Source organism: Anguilla anguilla, chromosome 10 (assembly GCF_013347855.1).
Source record: "Anguilla anguilla isolate fAngAng1 chromosome 10, fAngAng1.pri, whole genome shotgun sequence".
In the NCBI taxonomy this organism is placed as follows: Eukaryota; Metazoa; Chordata; class Actinopteri; order Anguilliformes; family Anguillidae; genus Anguilla; species Anguilla anguilla.
This window is the reverse complement of record NC_049210.1, coordinates 37,537,295-37,560,122: the sequence shown is the minus strand read 5'-3', so window position 1 is coordinate 37,560,122 and position 22,828 is coordinate 37,537,295. Positions and strand designations below refer to the sequence as shown.

General features: G+C 40.7%; 1 protein-coding gene across 1 annotated transcript in view; it reads right to left on the bottom strand.

Annotated features, from left to right (window-relative positions):
* cfap299 (cilia and flagella associated protein 299) overlaps positions 1–22,828 on the bottom strand; it is a 75,096-nt gene that overhangs the window by 45,397 nt on the left and 6,871 nt on the right. Inside the window, exon 4 of the mRNA XM_035435616.1 lies at positions 3,073–3,163. Within this exon, the coding sequence (XP_035291507.1) occupies positions 3,073–3,163 (91 nt within the window). The remainder of the gene's footprint in view (positions 1–3,072; positions 3,164–22,828) is intronic.

Below are 22,828 nucleotides of genomic sequence, written 5' to 3'. Positions count from 1 at the left end.
TGTGAGAATTGCTATGGCCATGAGCCAATAAGCTCTAAAGAAATGTTCAAAAGCTAGCTCACTCGGTGAAACTTCCTAAGACATTTGCCTCAGTAATTTGTTTAGTGTAAATCAGCAATGCGAACACTTACTGGCGAAATCAGCACTGGAAACAATAGTAGGCTCCTTCAGTCACATAAAAGATAACAAGCTGTGAAGATATGCTCTAAAAATGAAATGTTGGCCTACATTGCTACAGTAGCACAATCCTTCAACAGCAAATTCAATGAACAAACGTAGAAATGTACAACATGCATTCAATCCAGGACACAATTTGAATGAAATATCAGTGAACTACCTTTATTTCAACTCCCTAATTCACGTGCAATGCATTAACAGAATCACGTTTTAAGTTTAATAATGGCATTACATAAACCACCACATATCAGAGATGATGGAAGAGAACAGGTGCTGGTCATTTATCTATGCAAGCTTCCTATTACCTATATGCCCTCAAAACAGGGTCATAAGTCTGTAAGGGCCTCCAGACACATCAGGTCCACTCATACACAATGCTGCAAATATGGCATTGATCACCACAGGAAAGGAGCTGGATACAATTTAATGTTAAACAGGACTCTGTCGACTGTTTTATCTCAACCAGTAAGCATTTGCACGTGTCAAATTCAAATGTCTACGGAAGGTAAAGGTTTATATTCCCACGATTCACTAGATAATAGATTCAATTACTGGTGTGTGTTTCATGCATACTAAAAGTACGAATGGTTTAAAAAAATATATATATACTTGCATACAAATATAATCAATTATTGATATTCTTTCTTATTTTTATCCAGGCAGTAGTGTCTGTTATTCATTTAGTCCACAATACTTTGTCACAAAAACCTGTTTTCCTGTTGAAAACAAAAGGATATATTAATATTGCATTAAATAATCCGTTTTCCACTTAGTGGTGCAAAAAATAAGAAGAAGAATGACCCATAATGAGAATATATAACCTTTACAAAACTACACACAGTATATTTTTCTGATGGCCACACATGAGTAAATTTTGGCTGGAATACATTTAAGCAACATAAACATACCAGAGAGGTCAGGCCTCGTCAAACTGTATTACGATTACCTGTTCCTCAAACAGTTTCCAAGAGAAGAGGTATTAAGTGCTCAAACGTGGGTTTGATTTGAAAGAGGGGAGGGGGGAGAGGAAAATAAACATTTTTCCAGCACACTTTTTCATCAGAGGAAGCACTTTGGTGGAAAAAAATAGAGGGGGGGGGGATCATGTCAGCATAATATTGTTGGTGATATACAACACTATATTTTGTTCCATAGGTTCTCTCTCTCTGTCTCTCTCTCTCTCTCTCTCTCTCTTTAAACTCAGGAAGAGGTATATTAGACACAGCTTGATTCACAGCTTTTTTTTCAGACTCAGCCACAGTGGTTTCTTTGAATGCCCGTGAAAGGAACAAGCTGTAACCGGCTCTTTGCGTCGCCGTCGGTAACGCAGGTTCGAGAAGCCGGAGCAGTGCTCGAGCCTGGGTCTGTTTTCACAGTCAACACGCGCGAGCGAGAACCTGTGTCCCTGCGCCTCGCTGTGCTCCTTCCCCGCACCTCATGTGATCCTATAATTACAAACCCCAAAGGGGCGTGTAAGAGAAGGTCACGCTTTTTTTTTTTGCTTTCCATAGCATGCGAGTCGGGAGGCGATTCTGTTCGTCTCCGTCCCACCGTGGTGCGCCTTGACAACAATGCCATGCACATTCTCCTCCGAGCCGCTTCTGGAAAGTTCCGATTCATCTCTTTAAAGCGCCCTTCACTGAAGTGTGCGGACCAGAAACCACACGGACTATGTTCTCGTAAGTCGCGATGTCGTTATGAAGTATGTGGTCACATCCCCTCTCGTGTCTTTTTAAAAATTCCTGATTCATTCGGACTACAAGACTCCCTGGGACAGCCACTCCACCATCAGTTTCCCAGGTCTCCCTTCACCCCATTTAAAAAGCTTGATAGGCATTTTTGGCAGCACAAGTCATAACTGCCATTACACACCTGATATATTTATCTTATTGTTAAAGTTGTTAATTCTCACTGAGATCATTCTCAGAACTGCACATCCATATTGAATGGCACTACAGAAATTCTAATCTCATTCTAATAGTGAATGCCCAAGTTACATGCAAATGCAGATCTTGGCAAAATGAAAAACAGCAGCACCTAGATACTTCTTACATGCCCTGCTAGGTTACTTACAAACTAATGCGTTTGTGTCATTTCAGCCAGTTGAGCTGAGGCTGTATAGAAACTTAATTTCCATGAATGATGAGGACTTTTGAAACGTTACGAAACATGTAATGGTATAGCATCTCATCTTCTCAATTTTAATCTCTGACTGTCTTTCTGGGAAATTCCTATGAAAGAAGTTAAGTAAACAACCCCAAGCATAAATCTCTTTGCACCACATTTTAAAAAAATGCATTCAGTGGTAACATAGCTCAAGTATTAATGTTTAAACATGACTGAGACTTAAGTAAACTGTAATGCATGGTGATGTAAACCCAGTGGTAGGTCATCTGTTTAAAACATCTGTTTATTTAAACACGCTGCCAAAATTAACAGGTAAGCTTACAAATAGATCCCTTTGTAGTGTCTTAATACCGTACTTAATGAGGAGATAAACAGCCCGCGGCATTGGCCAGTTCTGTACTGAATGCATTTTTGCATTATTTGGCTGTACGCACATGCCTGCAAAATTTTTTTGGTTGCCATATGAAAAGCAGGGGTTATGTTATGCTTTGCATATTTTTACTTTAGTTTTTTTTAAGGTTGGGAGGTTATGATTAGAGGTAATTAGGAAGATTGGACGGTGGAGGCTGACATGAATGGTGTCGGAGCAAGCTTGATAGGTAGAGGAGGGGTGAGGGGGATGGGGGGGGGGTGGCACATGACTGGTGGGCTGTCTTTCCTCCAGAACTTGACACAGTGTGGAACTTATTCGGGTCCTAGTGGAATTGTGGGAATATTTTTGGGGAATCCCGTTACGTAGCCGGTGGAGTGCTGCAATAATGTACTCACGGCCATTTTCCCACTGCGGTGGGGCTCCTCTCGTTCGGCCAGGGCTTTCAGGAAGTTATCTTTGAGTTCCTTTCCTGCGTTCGCCAGTGTCCTGGAAAAGACAACATTCAAACGGTTTGAAACGTTTCTTTCTAAACAGTGTTTAAATCTTTCAAGGGTCTTTATTGAAGCCCTCAGTCTCAGACAGGAGCACACTGTTTTCCAGGTTTTCCCAGAGCTTGGTAATTGCCACCGGCGTTCCGAGGAACTGAATGAATTCCTCCTGTTAGTCGGTAGGCTATTGAAAGGTCGCATGAAAAATGCTACGTTCTTTTTCCATGGCCATCGGAATTAAACGGGCAAAATTAAGCATCGGTGCAAAGTCAGCGTTTGGTGCTGCTCGCAAATGAATCTTTGGCTCGTTCGAATGAAACGTGATCAAGAAAAGGAAACACAAAAGAAGCGGTAGGCTACTCACTTTTTAAACGCTAGGCTTGATCCATTCAAAACATTTTTAAGGCAGAGGTCAGTTTCTCAACTTACACAGCATTCATTCTATTTTGAGCGGATATAAAGGACAAATGAGTAAGCACACTGTTTTAATTACATTTTCGATCAAATTAGGCTAGTTCGTAGGCTATTGACCATGAACTCTACAGACACTGAAAATCAATAAATCTAGGGATTCTCTTTTGAGGAAGCAATAAACCCTGTTTCTTCTTCTGTTTGTTCTTAATCTTATTATCAGGGGTTGAAGCATCGCATGTGCTGGAACCCTTTTGTTTTTTGTTGGGATTTTTATTACTATTATTATTATTATTTTTCTGCCTTAAAAGTGTTTGCAACTCCTTTTGTTAACTGAGCACACTGGTCATTTCGGAAACCGCTGCTTCTATAAAATGAATTCTTTCAAGGATTAAATGATTTCGTTTCATATTATGACAGCTTTTTACACTTTAGTTGGCCAGTTTCCATGGAAACAAAGTTTTGGCATACACTGTAGTCCCCACACCTGACAAAACATTTGTGCTGATGTTTTAAACAGTTAACAGAGAACTACCCGTAACAGAGCCTTGTCGTCCTTCCAAGATTCACTGCACTGAACCTTTGTCAGGTTCACACGAAAGTTTGAAGAATCATCCTCTAGCCAGTAAACAAGTAACTGAGAAACCTTTTCAAGTGGTTTACACACTTTGCCTTCAAGTATTGGCTTTGTTGGTCAAAAATGGTTTATCTTTATATAAAAAGGGTAGAAATGTTCATTTTCTAAGCTATGAATTCAATAACCCTTTCAAATGGTCCCATTTAAGGTCTACGACTTGAATAATTGCATAGTTCCACATTGAAAACTACTCCTTTGTATTACAAGAGTGAAGTACATCAACATTGCATAAACTAAGAGTATGTTATAACTGCAATTTACCCACTAAACAAAACATTTTATAAATCAGCCAGCTCAGAAAAATTGAAATAATTAACATAAAATACATTCTGCTTGCTGTATTAGAGCATATCCAGCAATGCTTATGTTTTTTCCAGTCAATCAAGAAGGATGAAAATGAGATTTTCTGTGCTGCTCAGTTGTGAAATTGGAGGCACAATGAGTCAAAATGGAGTGCCTTGTGAAGGAGAAGCATGGAGAACGAGTCTCATCGCACAGCAGTCATCTTCTGTCAGGGATAGTATCCTCATGAAATCTGCCAGTAATGAGATGACCAAAGAGGTGACATCATTTCCAAAATAATCAAAGCTGGACAAACCACTAGGCCCTAAAAAAGGACTATCCATTTGTCTTATAAAAATGCAACGCTATTTGAGTTCTGTGACCAGGCAGGATATAGGTTTATGATGTCTTAGTTTACATAGTTTACTTAGTTTCACTGTGTGCATGCTGCTTATGGCAATGTAGGGGGACTGATAATGTTCATCTTGTATTGTAATTGACCAAGCCCCTGAGAAAGCCATATTCACTATTCCCATGACAGCAGTACATTAATCTGTATCCATTTAACTTTTCCATCAACACTCAGCCTCGGTTGAATTATGTATCAAAACAGTAGCCGAATCTCCTCATGGGCCTTCTTTGTTAAAACAAGCAAAAGCAAATTATTAAAACATCACAGCTTCCTCCCACCATGTCTAATACCAGGGCTAGCAGACATCTGTGTATCTTGCCAGTAAATCTATTGGTTAACTTCAGAGAGAAAAGATTAGTTCATGAATCACTGCTTTACATGATAAGATCATGTTTTATTTTATTTTTTTGACATTAGATCCAAAACATACCTACACAGGTACATGCAATTGCTCATACAAAAACAGACAGCTGTTTGCTCTTAAATGTGTCCGTCCACTGGTGTTTACTCAGCCTCAGTCTGTGAGATAGAACTGAATTCCTCTGGTTGACTTTTTAAGGTTTAACTTTAAGAATCCTTCGCCTGTGTGGTTCCTAGGTATGTCATAGCTGCAGGAACGATCTCTGCAGTCAAACAGGAGGTTTTGCGGATCGTATCTGACCACAAAGGCCTCATCTTTCCGCAAGGTCACAAGACCATTACAGGCTCCCATTAATGTCTTCCACGATGCAAATGTGTTTGGGGCCAGAGATCACGCACCTCCGATTGCCTGGAGATGCACTGTTCCTAGTGTGAATGTAAGGCCTACTCTGTGGTAACAGGCATAGTGATGGACAGCAGGAGGGTCCTTCATGGTCCCTGGGCTTTGTGCTTCAGTCACTGCATGGACTGTATGGCACACACCGCAATGTTCTCGTTGGCTTTGATTCATTCAGTCAGAGTTATGAAAGGAATGGAAAAAGAACCGAGTACCTGGAGCACTTCCACGCAGTCGAGTCAATGATTTCTGTCAGATATTTGGCTGTGATTTATTTGGAGGGGTTTGGAGATTCGAGCATATATTCAGAACATGGTATTTGCATAAATCTACTATACTGTACAAATCAAAAATGACAATGACTTTATGGAGCCTGGGTGGATTGGCGAACTGTCCAGGGTGTATTCCTGACTCTTGCCCAGTGCATGCTGGGATAGGCTCCAGCACCTCCCACGACCCTGACCAGGGATAAGTGGGTATGGATAATGGATGGAAGGATGGAATGAGCCTGGGAGCTAATACAGAAATTGATAACATGTCTATTTAATAAACATGCATATGCATTCCAAACGGCAAGACTTTATAAAGGGTATGGCCTGAAATGATAAACAGAAGTCAATAAAATAAGCATGAAAAAAAAATAATGAGTCATGTTTTTCTAATATTCAGTCTATAGGCAGGAGTATCACAACTTTGCTAAGTAAAATTACGATACTCAGTTGGACATCTGTTGTCATCTGTATAATGTGGGCTGAAAGTAGTTTAGAATAAGACTTCAACTCACTGCCGTAAAAAATACTGTGGGCTCGGAAAATACTGGGACTGAGAACTATTTGTCGAAAAATTCGTTATTTCATTTGAACAGATACCTGTCTATGGGATGGCAGACATAAATACTAAGATAAAATGCTAAGTGGTGAAATGCTAAGTGAAAATGAGATTATGAAAAAAGTCTTACCCTCCTGAGAACAAAAACGCTACGTCAAAGCGCAATGATGAAGAGCAACAAAAAATGCATATGGGCCAAAGTTCAGACAAATGACTGAACTTCGTTCTTTCGAATAAAGTCCAAAGTCAACAAGCAAGTGTCGAGCATTACGAAAGCATTAGCGCCGTTAAATAATTGTCACCCTCGACATCTTTTTAAAGGATGTGTCCCGCAGAGGCTCGAAACATGCAGAAGACTATTCTTCAGGGGACCTTCGCTTTGACACCGTACACTAAAAATATGTTTACGAGACGTGCGGTGGATGAGCCAGCGGTGATGGCGTGCGGCCATGTTGAATCACAGCGAGATTACACCAGTACCATTGGAATGTACCAGAAGTATCATTTTCATGCGTGTGTTCTCATTGCGAATGCACACAGAAGTCCTGGAGTTAGCAGGTGGTCCGCCTCCCTAGCGATAGCACCAGTACCTGAACCAGCCTCGAGGTCCGAATGCGACTAAGACCTGGAATGACGCATAAGTAGAAATTTGCAATCATATCCTCGCTGAAATGTTCATTACTCAGAGCGCAAAAGAATGTCTTCTTTGTAGATATCAGGAACCGTCCGTTTTTTTTTTTTTGGTACTCTTGCCTCGTACTCTTGAGAAGCAGATGTTTTGCGGGGTCTTCCAGGCGGAGGAACATCTTTACGTAATGCTGCCTGGCCCAGGGCTGTGCTGAACTGAATGAACGGCCCGTCTGCTCGAGAGCGGTCTGCTTTTCGCATTGCCCCGCGCGTGCTCTTTGTTGTGTCACTCTTCATAAGCTGAGAGCCAAAAGCCAAAAGCCAAAATTAGTAGCTAAATATTTATTAATAGATTCTCAAAACGATTTCACGTAATCAAAGCCTTCTAATGTCAAAATGCCGAATGCTCCATTTCCGTTCCCAGAAACGGTGCAGTAAAGCATGAGGATAATTAAATGTTCTGAAGGTTATTCTGAAAATGTGACATTCTTAGAAACACTCCATCAGAAAAAAGGAATTAAGTGTTTTATTTTATTAAAAGACTTAAACTGACGTATGGAACTAAAACGTGCAGGCCCTTTTCCCTTCGAAACACTAAGTGTACTGTTATTTTCCATTTTTAACTATATAACTGAATATTTTAGAATGAAATGGAACAAAAAAAAAAAACCTGGCAGAATGAGGGAAAAAAAAAAACACGAAACGCCACAAAGCAAATGGCATAAACATGCGTACATTTTGTTATGTTTTTGCAGTCTGCAGTGCTGACTCTGAACTTTTTACGCCATAACTGTTTATGCCATTAATCAACAGGCTTGTACAAATCACTGTTAGCAGTCATGCTAACCTGTCTTAATAAGGGACCAATTATTGCAGCCTCACTCTATTCAGTGATGGTTCAAAGGGTTTGGGGTAAAGACATTTTCTGGTAGATCCAACAGCAACATATGCAAACGGATAAGTACGGAGGAGGCTTGGTGGTTAAACTTTATTTCCTCTACTTTATGGTTTAGAAACCGTTCCAAGACACATTGTACCAATACTGTGGGTTTAGTTGGTATCTTATTTATGACTACAAGATACAATCCTACATCTGCATCAGGCTTTCACACAGACTCAAGTGTCAAACAGATGTGACTTAATGACATTGCATAAGGCAAACCTAAAAGTTGCCAGATGCCACAAAACTTTAAAATGTTTCCAAGGAATCTTATCTTACTTCCAAAAAACGATGCCAACATGCTGCACATATTGTAGACACAGTACAATTTTTGTTCATTCATTAAAATTCCCCTATCCTCCACAGGTACAGGGTATCGCACTTCTCTGGCTATCCCTGCGCGGTGATGAAGCAGCGCTTCAGCGTGGTGCCGTGCATTATGGGTAGGATGGCCGGCCGCTCGGTAGGCCGCCACGTGATTAGCTGCGTTTTCGAGCAGGAAGGTTTCAGACAGTGGAACTGTCCCCATCTCAGGAGAACATGTGCTTGTCTGCAGGACTCCACCGCGACATAAGCTTACATATATGAAAGATGAAAGAGCATTCCAAATGAAAAGAGAAAAGAGGGGACTGCAAAAGGGTTGGGGGGAACCCTGCTTTCTGTTCTTAGTAGCAATTAACACAAGTCAGACACAACCATCATCATCATCACCATTATCAATATCATCCATATTTTTTTTATATTTTAGCACATTCCCCATAATTAGAAAACATGTGATGCTTGTTTACTTTCCCCATTCATATTTTAAAGAGACGGCAGTACAAAGTGGCCGTAGGAGCCAAGCATGGAATTATTTCACAACCGTGGAATCTGGCAGCACAATGCAATGCAACGCCTGTGTGGCTAAAGCCAAGCAGCGACCAAGCAAAGCCTCCTTTGAAAACACCACTGAAGTGGACTCATTCGAAGACAAAACAAAGACAAGCCTGTTGAGACACACAAGTAGATGAAGTGGCACAGAGTGCCAGAGTTCTTGCCACAGCTCAGTCCCTATTAATCCAAGTGTTTGACAAGCTAGCAAAATGATCTGCAGCTGATTCGAGATCAAAAGCCTTCGATAGACTTATCATGGAAATTCGACCATATTCTCTGGGGTCTCATGTTGGCCTTCAGTAAATTATGTCTGCAGAACAGCTGTGGAAGCAGATTTTCGTTGTAGCATTGGACATCTTCGTGCCATTATAAAAAGCCTTGTTGAGTTTGACGCAAAAATAGAAAGCCTGCACCATCAGTTGCGTTCTTTCAACGGTTCATGGCTCTGATATGAATGAAGTTTATTCAAAACACCATGTAGTTAAAACAATGTGTAATGCAATGTCAAAATAAAGCTTGTTTTATAATTTCCTGAAAAAGTTGCCTTATTTGGAGTCAAGGTTTTGGCCAAGCTCTGACATAATAAGAACATATCTGAGTTCTGAACTACTGTATGTTTAATGCACTTGAATTTGTTAAAAGTGCTACAGGCACAGACATGGCCAAGCATAGCCATTCAGGTTCATGTCTAAGCTATTTCATTACATATCATTAGCAAACTATGACCAGTAGGACACAGCTGTCTTTGTCCCTGCAGAACAGAGCCAGGACAAAATCACGGTGCTCAGAGAGTAGCCTTTAGGTAATCTATGAAAAATACCAGGGATGTAAATGAGGAAGGGAATGGAAAGGCTGCTTTAGACTAAACCAACACCTTCTGCTTTTCCAGGTTTGTCTTCGATAAATGTTCATTTTGTTTCTCTGTTTGTTCTTTTTCCTTCTGAGGATAGAAATGCGATATACACATACAAACACAGTCATGTCTTCGTGCAGCAGGCCACAAAGTCTGACACTTTCTTGATTTCCCGTGAAAAATTAGGTGCAAACAGTCTTAGGTTTGTGGAGCCTGCAATGCTATTCATTTACAGGGAACAATAACTGCACTTGCCTGGGGGAAAAAAATTGTAACACGTCTGTGCATTTGTGCGTGTGCGTGTGTGCGGTGTGTTTGTCTATGCAAAGTATTCAGGCACACAATGGAGGAATTGTAAAAAAAATACTTGTAAAGCCACAGAAAATAATTTATATCTTCTTGAATTATACAGTTTTCACACACTGTTTACAATGAAATGATTCATAGATTAAAATCAACCTCCTGTGAAAACCTGCCAGTAAAAACAACAAAAACACTGTCTCGACATCTTTTGACAGCCAATTCACAAAAGAGAATATCCATTTCTCAATTAATCAACATGGAACATAAATACAGTCCTACACTACACAGATTTCACTGAAATCCTGCCAATAGGGTAAGTCCTGTTCCATTCTTGCATTCTAGTACTAGAGATACTAGTCGGACTAGCTACTCCTGGTGACACAGGTACAGATTACATAGCTAACTAAAAGAAAATTACATTTTATTCAAAATGCTTTGAATAAAGACATAAAGAACAACCCATGTATGCAACTCTAACTGGAAAGTTTCTTTGTGCATAATCAGGGTTTTTCCTGCAGTGAAATGTCTTAGGTGGGCTGCATAACTGTTTTTTCCAGAACGCCTATAGCAGAAATCGTACAAAGAAAAGTAAAGAGAAAAAATAAAACCAGTGAAAAGATTAGAAATGGTCCGTGAATTGATTGGTACAATTTGGTCGTGAATGATACTGCATTTCAAGTTATTAAAGTTTTGACTGTACAACTGTACAGCCCAAGCTGAGCCTTCGGTAAGCGTATATGCTGAGAAACATTATAAAGGACAGGGAGACAGGTAAGGTGTGCACTGGATTTAAAGGCACTAGAGACAAAGCTCTTGCTTAAGCTCTCTGGTCAACTAGGCAACAAATTCATCAATATTCACTTGAATGAAGAGTGTAGCTGTCTATGAAATCAGACAGAGTGGTTAAATCATGTGACTTAATACAACCTAAATACTAACTAAATACAACAGTTTGTACACCTACTTCAGACATGCATATCTGGAAGCACTGAAAAAAATGCCAAACATTTGGATAGCATTTGGCTAACAGTCCAACTCATATTTTTAACATATTTACGCTACATCTGCATTTAGTTACTTGCATTGGCCCAGGCAGTATTTCATAGTCAGGCTCAAGTGACAAGTCTCATTTTGAAGAAAAGTAGCATGTGATGTCACTTCCACTAAAATGACAGTATTTGGGTAACAGGGATAAATTTAAGTCATTACCAGCTTCCTCTGGGACTTGGAACCCATAATAATAACCCCAGTGGTAAGGCTACACTCTCAATTTGTTTAATAAAAGCGTCTTCTTTCCAAAACCCTGACTGCTACAACACCTCCTCAAGCAGTAACCGAAAGCTCTCACAGTGTGAGGATAAACCTTTTCAAGACTACAACCCAACCCCCCAGTCTCACTGTTCTAATCAACTGTATAGCTTAAATAGGCTATTATATAATAAACTGTACTGCCCCTCAATAGTAAACTTCCTATAATCTCCACAACACAAAAAGCAGGAAACAAACCTGGAAGACACAGTATACAAGAATGAAACTTCACAATGGGTAGGCAAGTATAAAAGGCTCAATGTTGCATCTATAAACACCTGACGTCTACACACTTAAGCTGTACCAGCTGGAGACAAGTTCACCTACATGCAGAACAACAGCTCACTTATTCGATTCGAGCGTTACACTGCATAGCACTTGCTGGTTGAACCTTTCTTGGAAAAAAAAAAACACCTCTGCTGCTCACTGTACCATTAAACACACCAATAGAGAGCAGAATCTGCACTTTTTTTGTGTTCGGATGTACCAGAACTCAAAGGAGGAATGTAATTTATACTCGCTGCTGCCCCCCCTCCCTCCCTCCTCCCCCACCCCCCCACTCATAATGGAAGTCCTGGAGGAATCGCATGCTGGTGAAAACGCACGGCCAGCACATATTTGGAGGCTGGAGGATCGCTCCATCCCAGCGAGTGAGAGATTGCTGCTGGGTCACGGAGGCTGAGGCCCCAATGTAAACACAGGTGTCGAGGAGGCAAGTGAACGGGGCTACCCCGTCCAGTAGCAAAAGAAACACAGAGTCACGCTCAGAGGAGAATAATACTCCGCAAATAACACAGAAAAAGGAGGCCTTCCAATTTCCTTCCCCTGACAAATCTCTTATCGAGCTTCATTTGGGTGGATTAACAAGGATTTCACCGTCATGGTGCGATTATTGCAGCTAATGGATAAGATGTCTGCCATGAAGGGTGATTCCAGACTGGTTTTGAATCAGTGCTCATGGGAGGTTGGTGTTTACTTAAAAAGTTAGAATAATGTTTTTTTTTTTATGGGGCTGCGTTACTGACAGGGGAAGAGGCTGTACTGCTTATCATCCGGTAGGTTCCGGGAAAATGAACGGGCATCCTTGGGAATTCCCGGCAGCGTCACGTGCCGGATCGATGGATTTCACTGAAGGAGAGGATGAGCGGAGAGCTTTTCCCGACAAACCGTTTCGCCGCCCAGCGCAACTTGGGTGTTCCGAGGAACCGTTGCATTTAAGCCTATTTATTCTGGAGGCTCGTTTGGCCTTGAGGAGGGTCCAGTCAATACTAGCGCAAACACGGGCAGTAAGGTGGATTAACCAGTCAGGGGCTTAGCCAAAACCCCAGCTATGCCCGACGAAACCTGAAACTGGCTAATTCTGGCTTTGTCCGGAGAATGGAATGAGACATGCAGACCCAAGCCATTCCCGTGGGGGGAAAAATTTGTCGCTTCAGAGCCATTATCCTACAGTGCGTCTACAACACTATAACAGTGTATCAGAATGATGAACGTTTGTATGGAAAGATCCAAGCCACTTACCTCAGACCTTTTCCTCCCTGGTTGGCTTTTTTAAAAACATTTTAAAAAACAATGTAGCCTAATTGTTTTCAATGTAGTAACTGTTTCTGCATCATCCATTAATTGATCTAGACAACCCTTTAGCGGTTGTTTTGAAAAGCACCAACATTATCGGTCAGCCATTTCCTGTTCGTAATTGCTAGTTCAGCTAGTTCAAACTGATGTGCGCATGCATGTAAAAAAATACTTTAGACATACTACATATACCATTAATGAGCGATGCAAGATAACACCTTTCAGTTGGCTTTTCAAACGATTAATGTCCATTCAGGTTCTGCCCCGCAAATGTATACCGCAAAGACTATCAATGGGACTAATGGTTTCTCCAGTATACAGTATGTGGAACAACTATTCTCAATAGATCTAATTCCTTAATAGAAAGCTGGTCACAGATCTGTGTTGAGGAGTCCAGTGCTTCCTGGTTTAGGCTGGCAGCTGGGACATTTGCGGCCCTTTTCATCCATCTGAGGAACAGGAAAAAACAGGATTGGCCGGGCTAAATGCTTGCTTTGGACTGAACACCAGGAGAATACGCAGACCGGTCTTTCTCCTAACGTCCTGACACCTTGAGTAGAAATCTCACTTTGTTTTTTTATGATGTGGCCTGACCTCAAACAAACTGTCAATTCAAACACGGCCCTCGCTTGGATCCTCATCTGAGGAGAACCGGATTTGGCACCTGCGTGGATTGTCCTTCCCACAATCCTCTGAAATAAAGCTCAAAAGGGTCAGCTCTGGCTCAGGTTGTAATTGATGCCAAGTGCAATAGGCACAGTGAGTAAAAACAATCAAGCAAAAGTTGGTTATAAAATAAATAAGTCAGTCCGCATAAATGGTGGACATCATTCTGTTCGCTCACCTGTGAAGTACATCTGTTAAACCAAGCTCTAAATCTAAATAAGAGATGATTAGGCTTATAAATTACCTTGATAAGCTTATCCTGATAACCTCAACTGTGTACAGTAGCAAACCTTAAATGTCCAACTTTATATACCTAGCATACATTTATTTAATGTTTTATTTAGCTTTTATTTAACAAGGAAGGCCCCGTTGACATCTCTTTTTCAAAGGGGTTGACACATGTTACCTACCATAGTACATCTTGCATTCAACCAGACATTTAAGCCATTCCATTTGACTTCTCGGTGCATGTCTAAATGCAATGTTCATAAAAATCATTTTTAAAAATCTCAAATTAAATGCTTCTCGTATTTTTTGTGAACACTTCAGATTGCAACTAAGTCAGTCAGCCAGTGCTATCCAACAAGTTATAAAAGGCAATAAATTAAAAGCTACATCAGAGACTTCTATACTAGAATACCCTAGCCTCTGATTTTTCAACACCCTGAACTGAAAATATCCCCACTTGCGTGCAGCTACAGTAACTATGCAATGACCAGCACAATTTATAATGGTTTGTCATCAAACTTCCATCCAGCTCAATTTTACTATCTGTTTGTACAGCTTTGTCTACTATATAGAATCCAATATTAAAGAAATTCAATATAGAACATTGCCCTAAGCTCTTGGGCTACTTCTTGCTATTTCTTTGCTAATGCCAACAGAAATGGACCTACACCAATCACTAGGCCTAATAAACAGCAGCAGACGTCTTGTTTCCAAGCAACGGCAAAATCTGTTACCATGAATAATGTTTTGGTTATTAATTGAATGGCATTAAAAAGATTTTTATAAGAAAGTCTTTGACATTCCGCACTAATTCTTGGCTTCATCAATTTTCCTAATACTTAACAAATTAGGCAAAATATTACCACTAAAATGAGATCTCTGATGAGAATGGGCGATTCATATTGTGTGCAAGGAACATTTTATTTGATTTAATTTCCTTTCAGAGGAAAATTCATCTTTAACTAAACCAAAAATGCATTTTTAAACTTTTAATCACATGGCATACGGTCTCTTTTCATGATTTAGTGATTCCTTAGGAATCAACACATAGTTCACCTGAAGTATGTGGGTAAACAAATGTAAAATATAGCCAAACTTTGGATCTTTAAAATCTTCAGTCCCCTCTAATTAAATGAAATATATCGATTGTGCATGTGCAGTCCTGACAACTCAATGCATATCCGACAACAGTAGGATGCATGTTCTAATAAAACTATGTTTATCTTAAATCCACAGTAAGAGTATTGAAACCAAGTGGGGAAAAAAAAAATAATAAAATGCATCATTGAGCCATTTGATGTATCGTACGCATATCTGATGAGAGATGGCCATATTTTTGTCTTGAGTCCTGAGGGACAGAACATCTGATGCTGTCCTGCAAGCATGAACTGGGTTGGGTTCTGTCTGGAAAGTCCAACTAAGAACAACCTGTTGAAATTTCTTGCATTCTAAGATAAATAAGATAAATAGTACCATAAAAAAAGATAAATGTACCAGCCGCTTAAGAATGCACCACCCTTTACATGTAACTTGAAAGGTATAAATGTACGTACAGGATGATATTTTCAAAGACGGAGGAGTTCCTAAATTCAAGAAAATACCAAAGAATTCATGTGAACATCAAATGAAATGTTTGTTTAGTCTGTTTCTGTCTGCTCTGCCCCGATGTTGTCTGGTGAAGTAGCTGTGGTGTCTCGGCAGGCAGACTGCATTGTGGGAACTTTTCTTCCATAAATTCACCACCCTTATCGTGAGGATTCGATGGCACGCAGTTGAGATCAGACATTCTAAATTGGGCAGAAAAAAAAAACGTGGGGAGAAAAAATTCTTAAAACGCACCGGTGGGTTAAAAATGTTTTGTCTATCATTATAATATACAAATAGCAAACCTCTGATTCTCATTCCCTCTTAATTAGAATAAAACAGCATCAATTTGGGAAAAACATTCTAGAAAGAGGTCCACGGCCTTTTTTGCGGCACAAGAAAAAGTATCCGTAATTGCTTTCATTCAATGCTCAGTAGCCGTAAAAAACGGCTATGCTGACGTTCTGGCTTGCACATGTCGCCCTTGCGGTTTCAGTCTCATCGTTATATTATAATAGTTTACAATTGCAACTCAATGCGAAAGCAGACAGACCTCAGAGGGCCATGCCGAGCTTTACTTAAACCACCACTGACAACCATTTCTTCGGAAAGCACTGTTTCTTTCCTTCAGAGTTCTCTCTTGTAGCATAGCGGTGAATAACCCGGGTCTTCGTGCGTGAATGTACCAGTCAAAATGGGGGTGTAATAAACCTCCAGCTGCTGACGACAGACTGCTCTGACTGTTACTGGTTAACAGGAAGTATATCTTTGACCTTTCCTGTGCGAATCAGGTTTTCTGCTTTCATTCTGTTTCACTCAGTTGGATGGGCTGTAGAGTTGTGTTGGTGTCCTTGGCCAGGAGCCACTGAATCACGGACCTCCGTTCACCATTACAGCTATGGGTCGCTGCAGAACCCATCATATAGCCTACATCCGCCATTTACAGCATCCCGGCTACAAAACAGACGATGACAGTGCCGTCTAGCATCTTTATGGCGTCGGCTGCATAATGTGAAAAACACTTCCACCCCTGCTATTGGAGGCTTGATCAGGAGCGACCAAACGTCACGGTCCTCTGAGCCCGAGGTGAAGGATGTGGGAGGACAGAGCTGAACGCATCCCAACGCGCGGAAGGCCGTAACCACGGCGACGGCTCATAACAAAACGCTTCGCGCGGGTCCGCCACGGCGTCGCCGGGCGGCCGTACATCACCGGGGGTGGAAGCCCCCCAGACGGACCCGCCGGGGCAAGACGAAGAGAAAAGCGGCAGGGGGAGGAACAACAAGCAAACAGATGCTTTCATTACCGCGGGAAGGAGACGTCCCATCTGCCGGCTGTTTGAGTTTTCGGCGCTGGGAGCATAACTTCCATTACGGTTATGGGCCTCCATCGTAAAATGGCCAATTTGGTAATGGCCGAACGCGCCATTTCAACTTAATTTGAATTAATAATCCAGACTCGTAATACGAAGCGCATGAAAGATAATTAGCACAGAATAAGCATGATAGAAAGCATTACTGTTTCATCCTGACAGTAGTCGTAGAAACGTAAATGTCTCGCCATTAATTTGCTTGCAAAACTTCTCAAAAATAAATACCAGAGTGTATGAATAATAATGTATTCAGGATACAGATATTTGCTGTTTTGTGAAGGTCACATCTATTCCCACTGCCATCAGGCTTTAGGCCAAACATTTACATATAAGCTGAGCCACAGTCAATGGATGCTAAAACATTTCCACCTTCTAAGCTTAGGAACTCCTTTTCCTATATGACCACTGCACTCAATAATTTAATTACTGAATTTGTTTACTTAACCTCCACCCTGAAACGGTCACAATTAATTCCTTGAAATTTCATCAAAAGGACCGACTGGGGTTCAACATGCTACCAAAATAAACAGCCTATAGAGTAATCAATGTGTTTTCCTGCCAGCTTTCTGAAAATTGATGTTTGAGGAAAGCTAGTCAGACAAGGGTGCTCCATAAAGTTATCCAATTAAAAAGGAATAATAGATCCTTACAGTCACAAATCCGTTCTAATCAAACGTATCCAAACTCTCTGCTGTGCGCTACACAAAACAAAAAATTTGTAACCTCGAAGAAAGATGAAAGCATTTTTCTTCCAATGAAATGAACCGGCGCTCCTCGATTCCTCTCGGATATCTCTTCAGTCGGGGTTTTTCATTACACGGCTTTTCTTTCGCGTAATTGCTCACATCCTAACGCTGTGGTTGTTTTACTTGGGAAGCTCCTGTCCTTCCCGCGCGGGCAGCCGACACAAAGATCATAGTCATGCCGGGCTGGATGCGAGCAGGAATTAAAAGAAGAAAGATGCAAGATGCCTATCTTCAAAGGCTTTCTCTCTGCCATCAAAGACCCCCCTCCCTCCCCCTCCTGCCCCCCCCCCCCCCCCCCCACTACCTCCCCCGCCACCCCCACCCACCGCTCCGCGAGACTCCTCTGCACAGCGGCTCCCTCCGCGGCCGCTAACTGCCCCCACCGCTGCCTCTCCGTACGGCGCGATGCGGTCAGCATGTGCCGCATCCTTACTTTGCTGCAGATACATCTGGCAAAAACATACAAGTCATGCCCCAGTGATACACTTCCTTAACCCCTTAAAGCCCAGGGCTTTTTTTTTTCTATGAATCCTCCTCCTGTCTTAAATAAACCCCATTATCTTCAAAACTATATACAGTGCAGACATGGTTTCAAAGCTTTAAATAAAGAGCACGTTTTGTACCAAAATGACCAAATCCCCAGATCCTACAGGAGTCTCACTCTGTAAACATACTGGACATATTTATTCTGATAAACAACAAAGAAAACCAGAAATTGTTTTGTATTTTCTTTGTTCTGCGGTGATTACTTGTACTTCTGATACTGGACGAAACCAGGTTTCTTTTTTCAATCGCGCCCAAGAATGTATACAGTACAACAACAGGATAAAAGTTTGGAGTGCATTGAACAAAGCAGTAAAATTTGACATGTGTTTTCCCAAAAGCAGGTCCAAGCGTCCCCACAACCTCTCCTATATTTATCTGTGTGTGTGCATGTGTGTGTGTGTGTATATATATATATATATATATATATATATACACAGATAGTATATGTGTGTAAGTAAACAAAAACACATGCACGCACACAGACACATCAGCCCTTGGGTTCTATTCCTCCAGTGTTTGTAGTTTCCAGGCCAATAATGACTCCATAAATCAAGATAGTGACAGCAGTAGGATTAAGCAATTATTTGGGGTTTTTTCATGTGTGTGTATACTGTGGAAGAAAAACTTTATCGTAATCAGATACAAACCGCAAGCTGAAGACCAATTGCAGATACCATTCGTATTCAGAGAAGTCACATCAAATGGAGGAATTGAGTAGCCTAATAAGAGTATCCAGCAGGAAAGTAACTTTGAAAAACAGTGTTTAGCTAACCACTTAAGTCTTACAATTGTATGTAGTTTTTAAAGAATAATTCGTTTAACGGCATGTGGAATAAATATCCTTTATTCTGCAAGATAGTTTCTTCTAATAATATATGTATTTAACTTAAGTAGTGCAAATGTTAATTTAGACTTTTTTTAAAAAGCATACAAAATTCACATCCGCCACATACAAAAAAATGTAGGCTATATTAAAATAAGAATATTTAGTCCGGCTGTTATAAATCCTGTGGAAATCTCTATCAAGGAAATTGAATAGGAAGGTTTTATTTTAGCACTATCCATACTCTTTTCATTACAAACAAAACTTGACATTGGAACTGCAAGTTTTAAAGTCACATGTTTACTCAGCTGATTTCAGTAGAACTGATTTCCATAGGAGAAATATAATGCATTCAAGTAGCTGTTAAACTGATCTGACTCCTGCTGTTAACAATCAACGTTTGTAACAAAGTACAAAATAGGCATCTATAAAATATACAACAGAGAATGCAGGCATCGTAGAATGTGCCAATGTATCATTTTGTAAATTTGACTTATTTTCTCAAGAACATGCAACGCCGTAAAACTTACTCAAATAAAAAGAGACTGCAAGACTGTGAAGTCTGAAGAATTATTGGGTGAGGTCAGAACAAAGGCAAAAGGAAAAAAGAGTTGTAATTTATTTTTAGCTGAGTTCCTCTGTGTGGTTAACCATTTTAATTGGTGGGCTTAATATCTGATCAATGTGTTAGGGATAAGTCATGAGCGCTGTTCTTGATCAAAAAGGATCCGTGCGGGCAGTTCTCTGTGTCACTGTGTCTCCTCAGCCCACCGCCACATCAAAAAGATCAATTTTATGTCTTTATTTTCCTCGGCCTGACACTCAAATGAAAACCCGATTAAATGTTCACAAATCGCACATGTGACTGTGGACAGCATGCAGCTTCCCTTACTGTTTTGTCATATTTGCGTACTAGTATGAAACTATTCAGCGTATTCCCCGAGGTTCATCAGACGACTGTTTCCCTTCAGAAACGACACAAAAATAAATGGTAAAGAGAATGAAAATGGCGGAATGCTGTAATGTTATGATTGTGGTGAAAGCAGGACAAATTGAAATGATAAAAATTAAATAGATTATAAAAATGTATAGATTTAAGGAATAAATTCTGAGGCTTAAGGCAGTTATGTGGTTTAAATCAGCATCGGACGCTGAACAGACATGTATGCATGCGTTTTTCATGCAAATAAATGAAAAGCTAAAGATCTCCCAGCTGCCAGGACCAAGATTAAAGGGGAGCAGGGCGTGTCGAGTGAGAAAGCCTCTGACTCCGAAATGTAGGGCGAGTCCAAAGACCTTGATATTCGGGTTCAAATCCAGACTGTACCACACAATGACCGAGTCCTCCAGCATCCAGCACTGGTATAGAATTATCCCCCAGCTGCGGGGACTAGATGCGGTAGCTGGCTGGGAGTGGACAGGATGTGTGTCTCTACAGGTCTGGCAGTGAAAAGTCCACAGACTTTCCCTCCGAAATCACAGAGTGCAGAGAGGCAATTGGCCTAGACACTGGTGTAACTGAGACGGCACGAACCTCATTGTCTTAGGTTAGTGCCAGGGTGGAATGGCGGAAACGTGCCAAAAACAGCCCCCGGGATCAGAGAAGTTACAGCTATGGCCGCGCTACCGATATCAGTTACAACCAGAGCTGTATCTTGCCACCCTATCTTACCCGCTGTGTTTGAATTACGTCTACTGCATAATTCTACTTGGCAGGACCGATAACAGGCAGCAGGGAGCTAAGAATTCATTGAACCCATTTTATGACAGTACAGTAGTATGTAACAGATACAACAGGACTACACATCTACAGTCCTTACTGCCCACACTGCAAAATAAATAATTACAATACACTGTGCAGTACAAGCTGTTAACACATCAACTGTAGATGTCTTCTGGCCTACCAGGCCCTTTGCGTTCACTGAGCTCACCAGTGCCGTCTTTCTTCTTAATGATGTTCCAAACAGTTGATTTTGGTAAGTGTAAAGTCTGACCTATGACTTTTTTTTCTTCTTATTTCTCAGCCTCATAATTCCTTCTGTGACTTTCATTGGCACAACTCTGGTCCGTATGTTGACAAACACCAGTAACAGATCCCAAAGCCAATCTAAGGCCTCGAATCAAGACTAAACTGAGAACTGTCTTATAGGCTACCTGCATTAAGAAAGCAATTGAACACACTTGACATCAGAAACACCTGCGAAGCCATTTGTCCCAAACATAATGGTGCCCTGAAATAGGGGACAACGTATAAAAAATGTAGCAATTTCTACATATTAAAGCGAAAATGTATTAAAGCCAAAAACACCCTTTAACAAAAGCTGATAATCTGCACTTTAACCACACGTGAATTGTTTGATTACAAAGCTAAAATTGTGGAGCACTAAGCCAAATGAAGAAAAAAACATGTCTTTGTTCCAAGCATTATATATAAATGAAAATAAAGTTAAACAAACACTGTAATACTGCAGATGTGTTTAAGACTGAGTTTCACATTTCAAATAATACTCCTTTAAATAAAATATGAATTTAGTTTCAGGATTTCCCATCCTTTATATTTACCCAACGAACGAGATCTACCCTTCCTCTTTTAGTGATGGGTAGGCAGTGAGCAGGCCTAGATGGCTGTGTGACTGCAGGGCAAAGTCTGATCAGCACCCCCCACTCCCCACCTCCCATCCCTTGGTATTGTATCTCCACAGGTGGAGGACGGTGGCACGTGCTGATCAGGGTGCACACTACTGGCGAGGTTAGCCGTAATTGAGAACAGCTCTTGTGCACCTGCCGGTTTGAGAGGTCCCAGAAAGCGGGAGGCTTTTCCAAGACCTTTAAAAAAAAAAGAAGCTTGAAAATCCCAGAGCGGCTGGAAACGAAGAACCACAGCGAGACAACAAAAGTGCGAAGCGGTTCCCAGAAAAACACAGCCCCGCAGAACGGTTCCAGGTGCAAAGCCCGGCCCGTGGACACGTACAACCCATGCACACCATAGTAAATATACACTGGCCTCTTTACAAGCCTCCATGAAACAAAGAACCCCTACAGATTTATTGGTATGGATAATTTAAGAATTTATATGAACATTTCTTTGACCACTGTCTATTTACTGTCCCTAAATGCTATAGAAAAAGAGTGTAACTTGCACTTAAAAATGGACAGTGTTATTGAACACATATTATTTTCCATGATATAAAGTCACAGGATACAGTCAAAACATATAGGCTAGGACATCTTTATAGTACTGGCTTACAGCATTCAACTTAACTATTTACCTGCCATAAAAATGAATTTCTGTGAATCACGTCTGTCCAAAAAGCTTGCATATTCAATACACATTTTCATAGAAATGCTACTGTTGCCTGTTCTTCCTTGTGACTATTCAGAACAATCTTCGTCAACATTGGGCCTACAGTATATTATGAAACTTCTGCAAAATGATCTATCTAAAGCAGTGGACAATGGCAGTTCATATGACCTGAATGATGACACTATAAAACTGCGGTGCTTTCCTGGGAAATCATTATTTCCAAAAGCCCTAACAGGATATACAGATCATTTCAGTTAACTGCCACATGTGTCTTATCCCAAAGAGTTTACTAAAAATTTGCATTAGCCAGCTTAAACTATACTCAATAAATGAAGATGTCCTTCATAACTATATTTGTGATTTACTTTTAATTTAGCCTATAATGCGTGATATCTAACATGATCACAGGATCATCTCATGTATGCAGCACAACCTGGTAAGGTGTTGAAAAACAGCGAAATGGAGCATTTGTGCAGTCAATGAACAGAAGAATGTGGAAAATCTGCTGAAATAAAGAAAAGGCCATCCTTCACACAGATCATGTCTGTGGTCAGGAAACTCAATATAACATGACACACTTAACGGAAA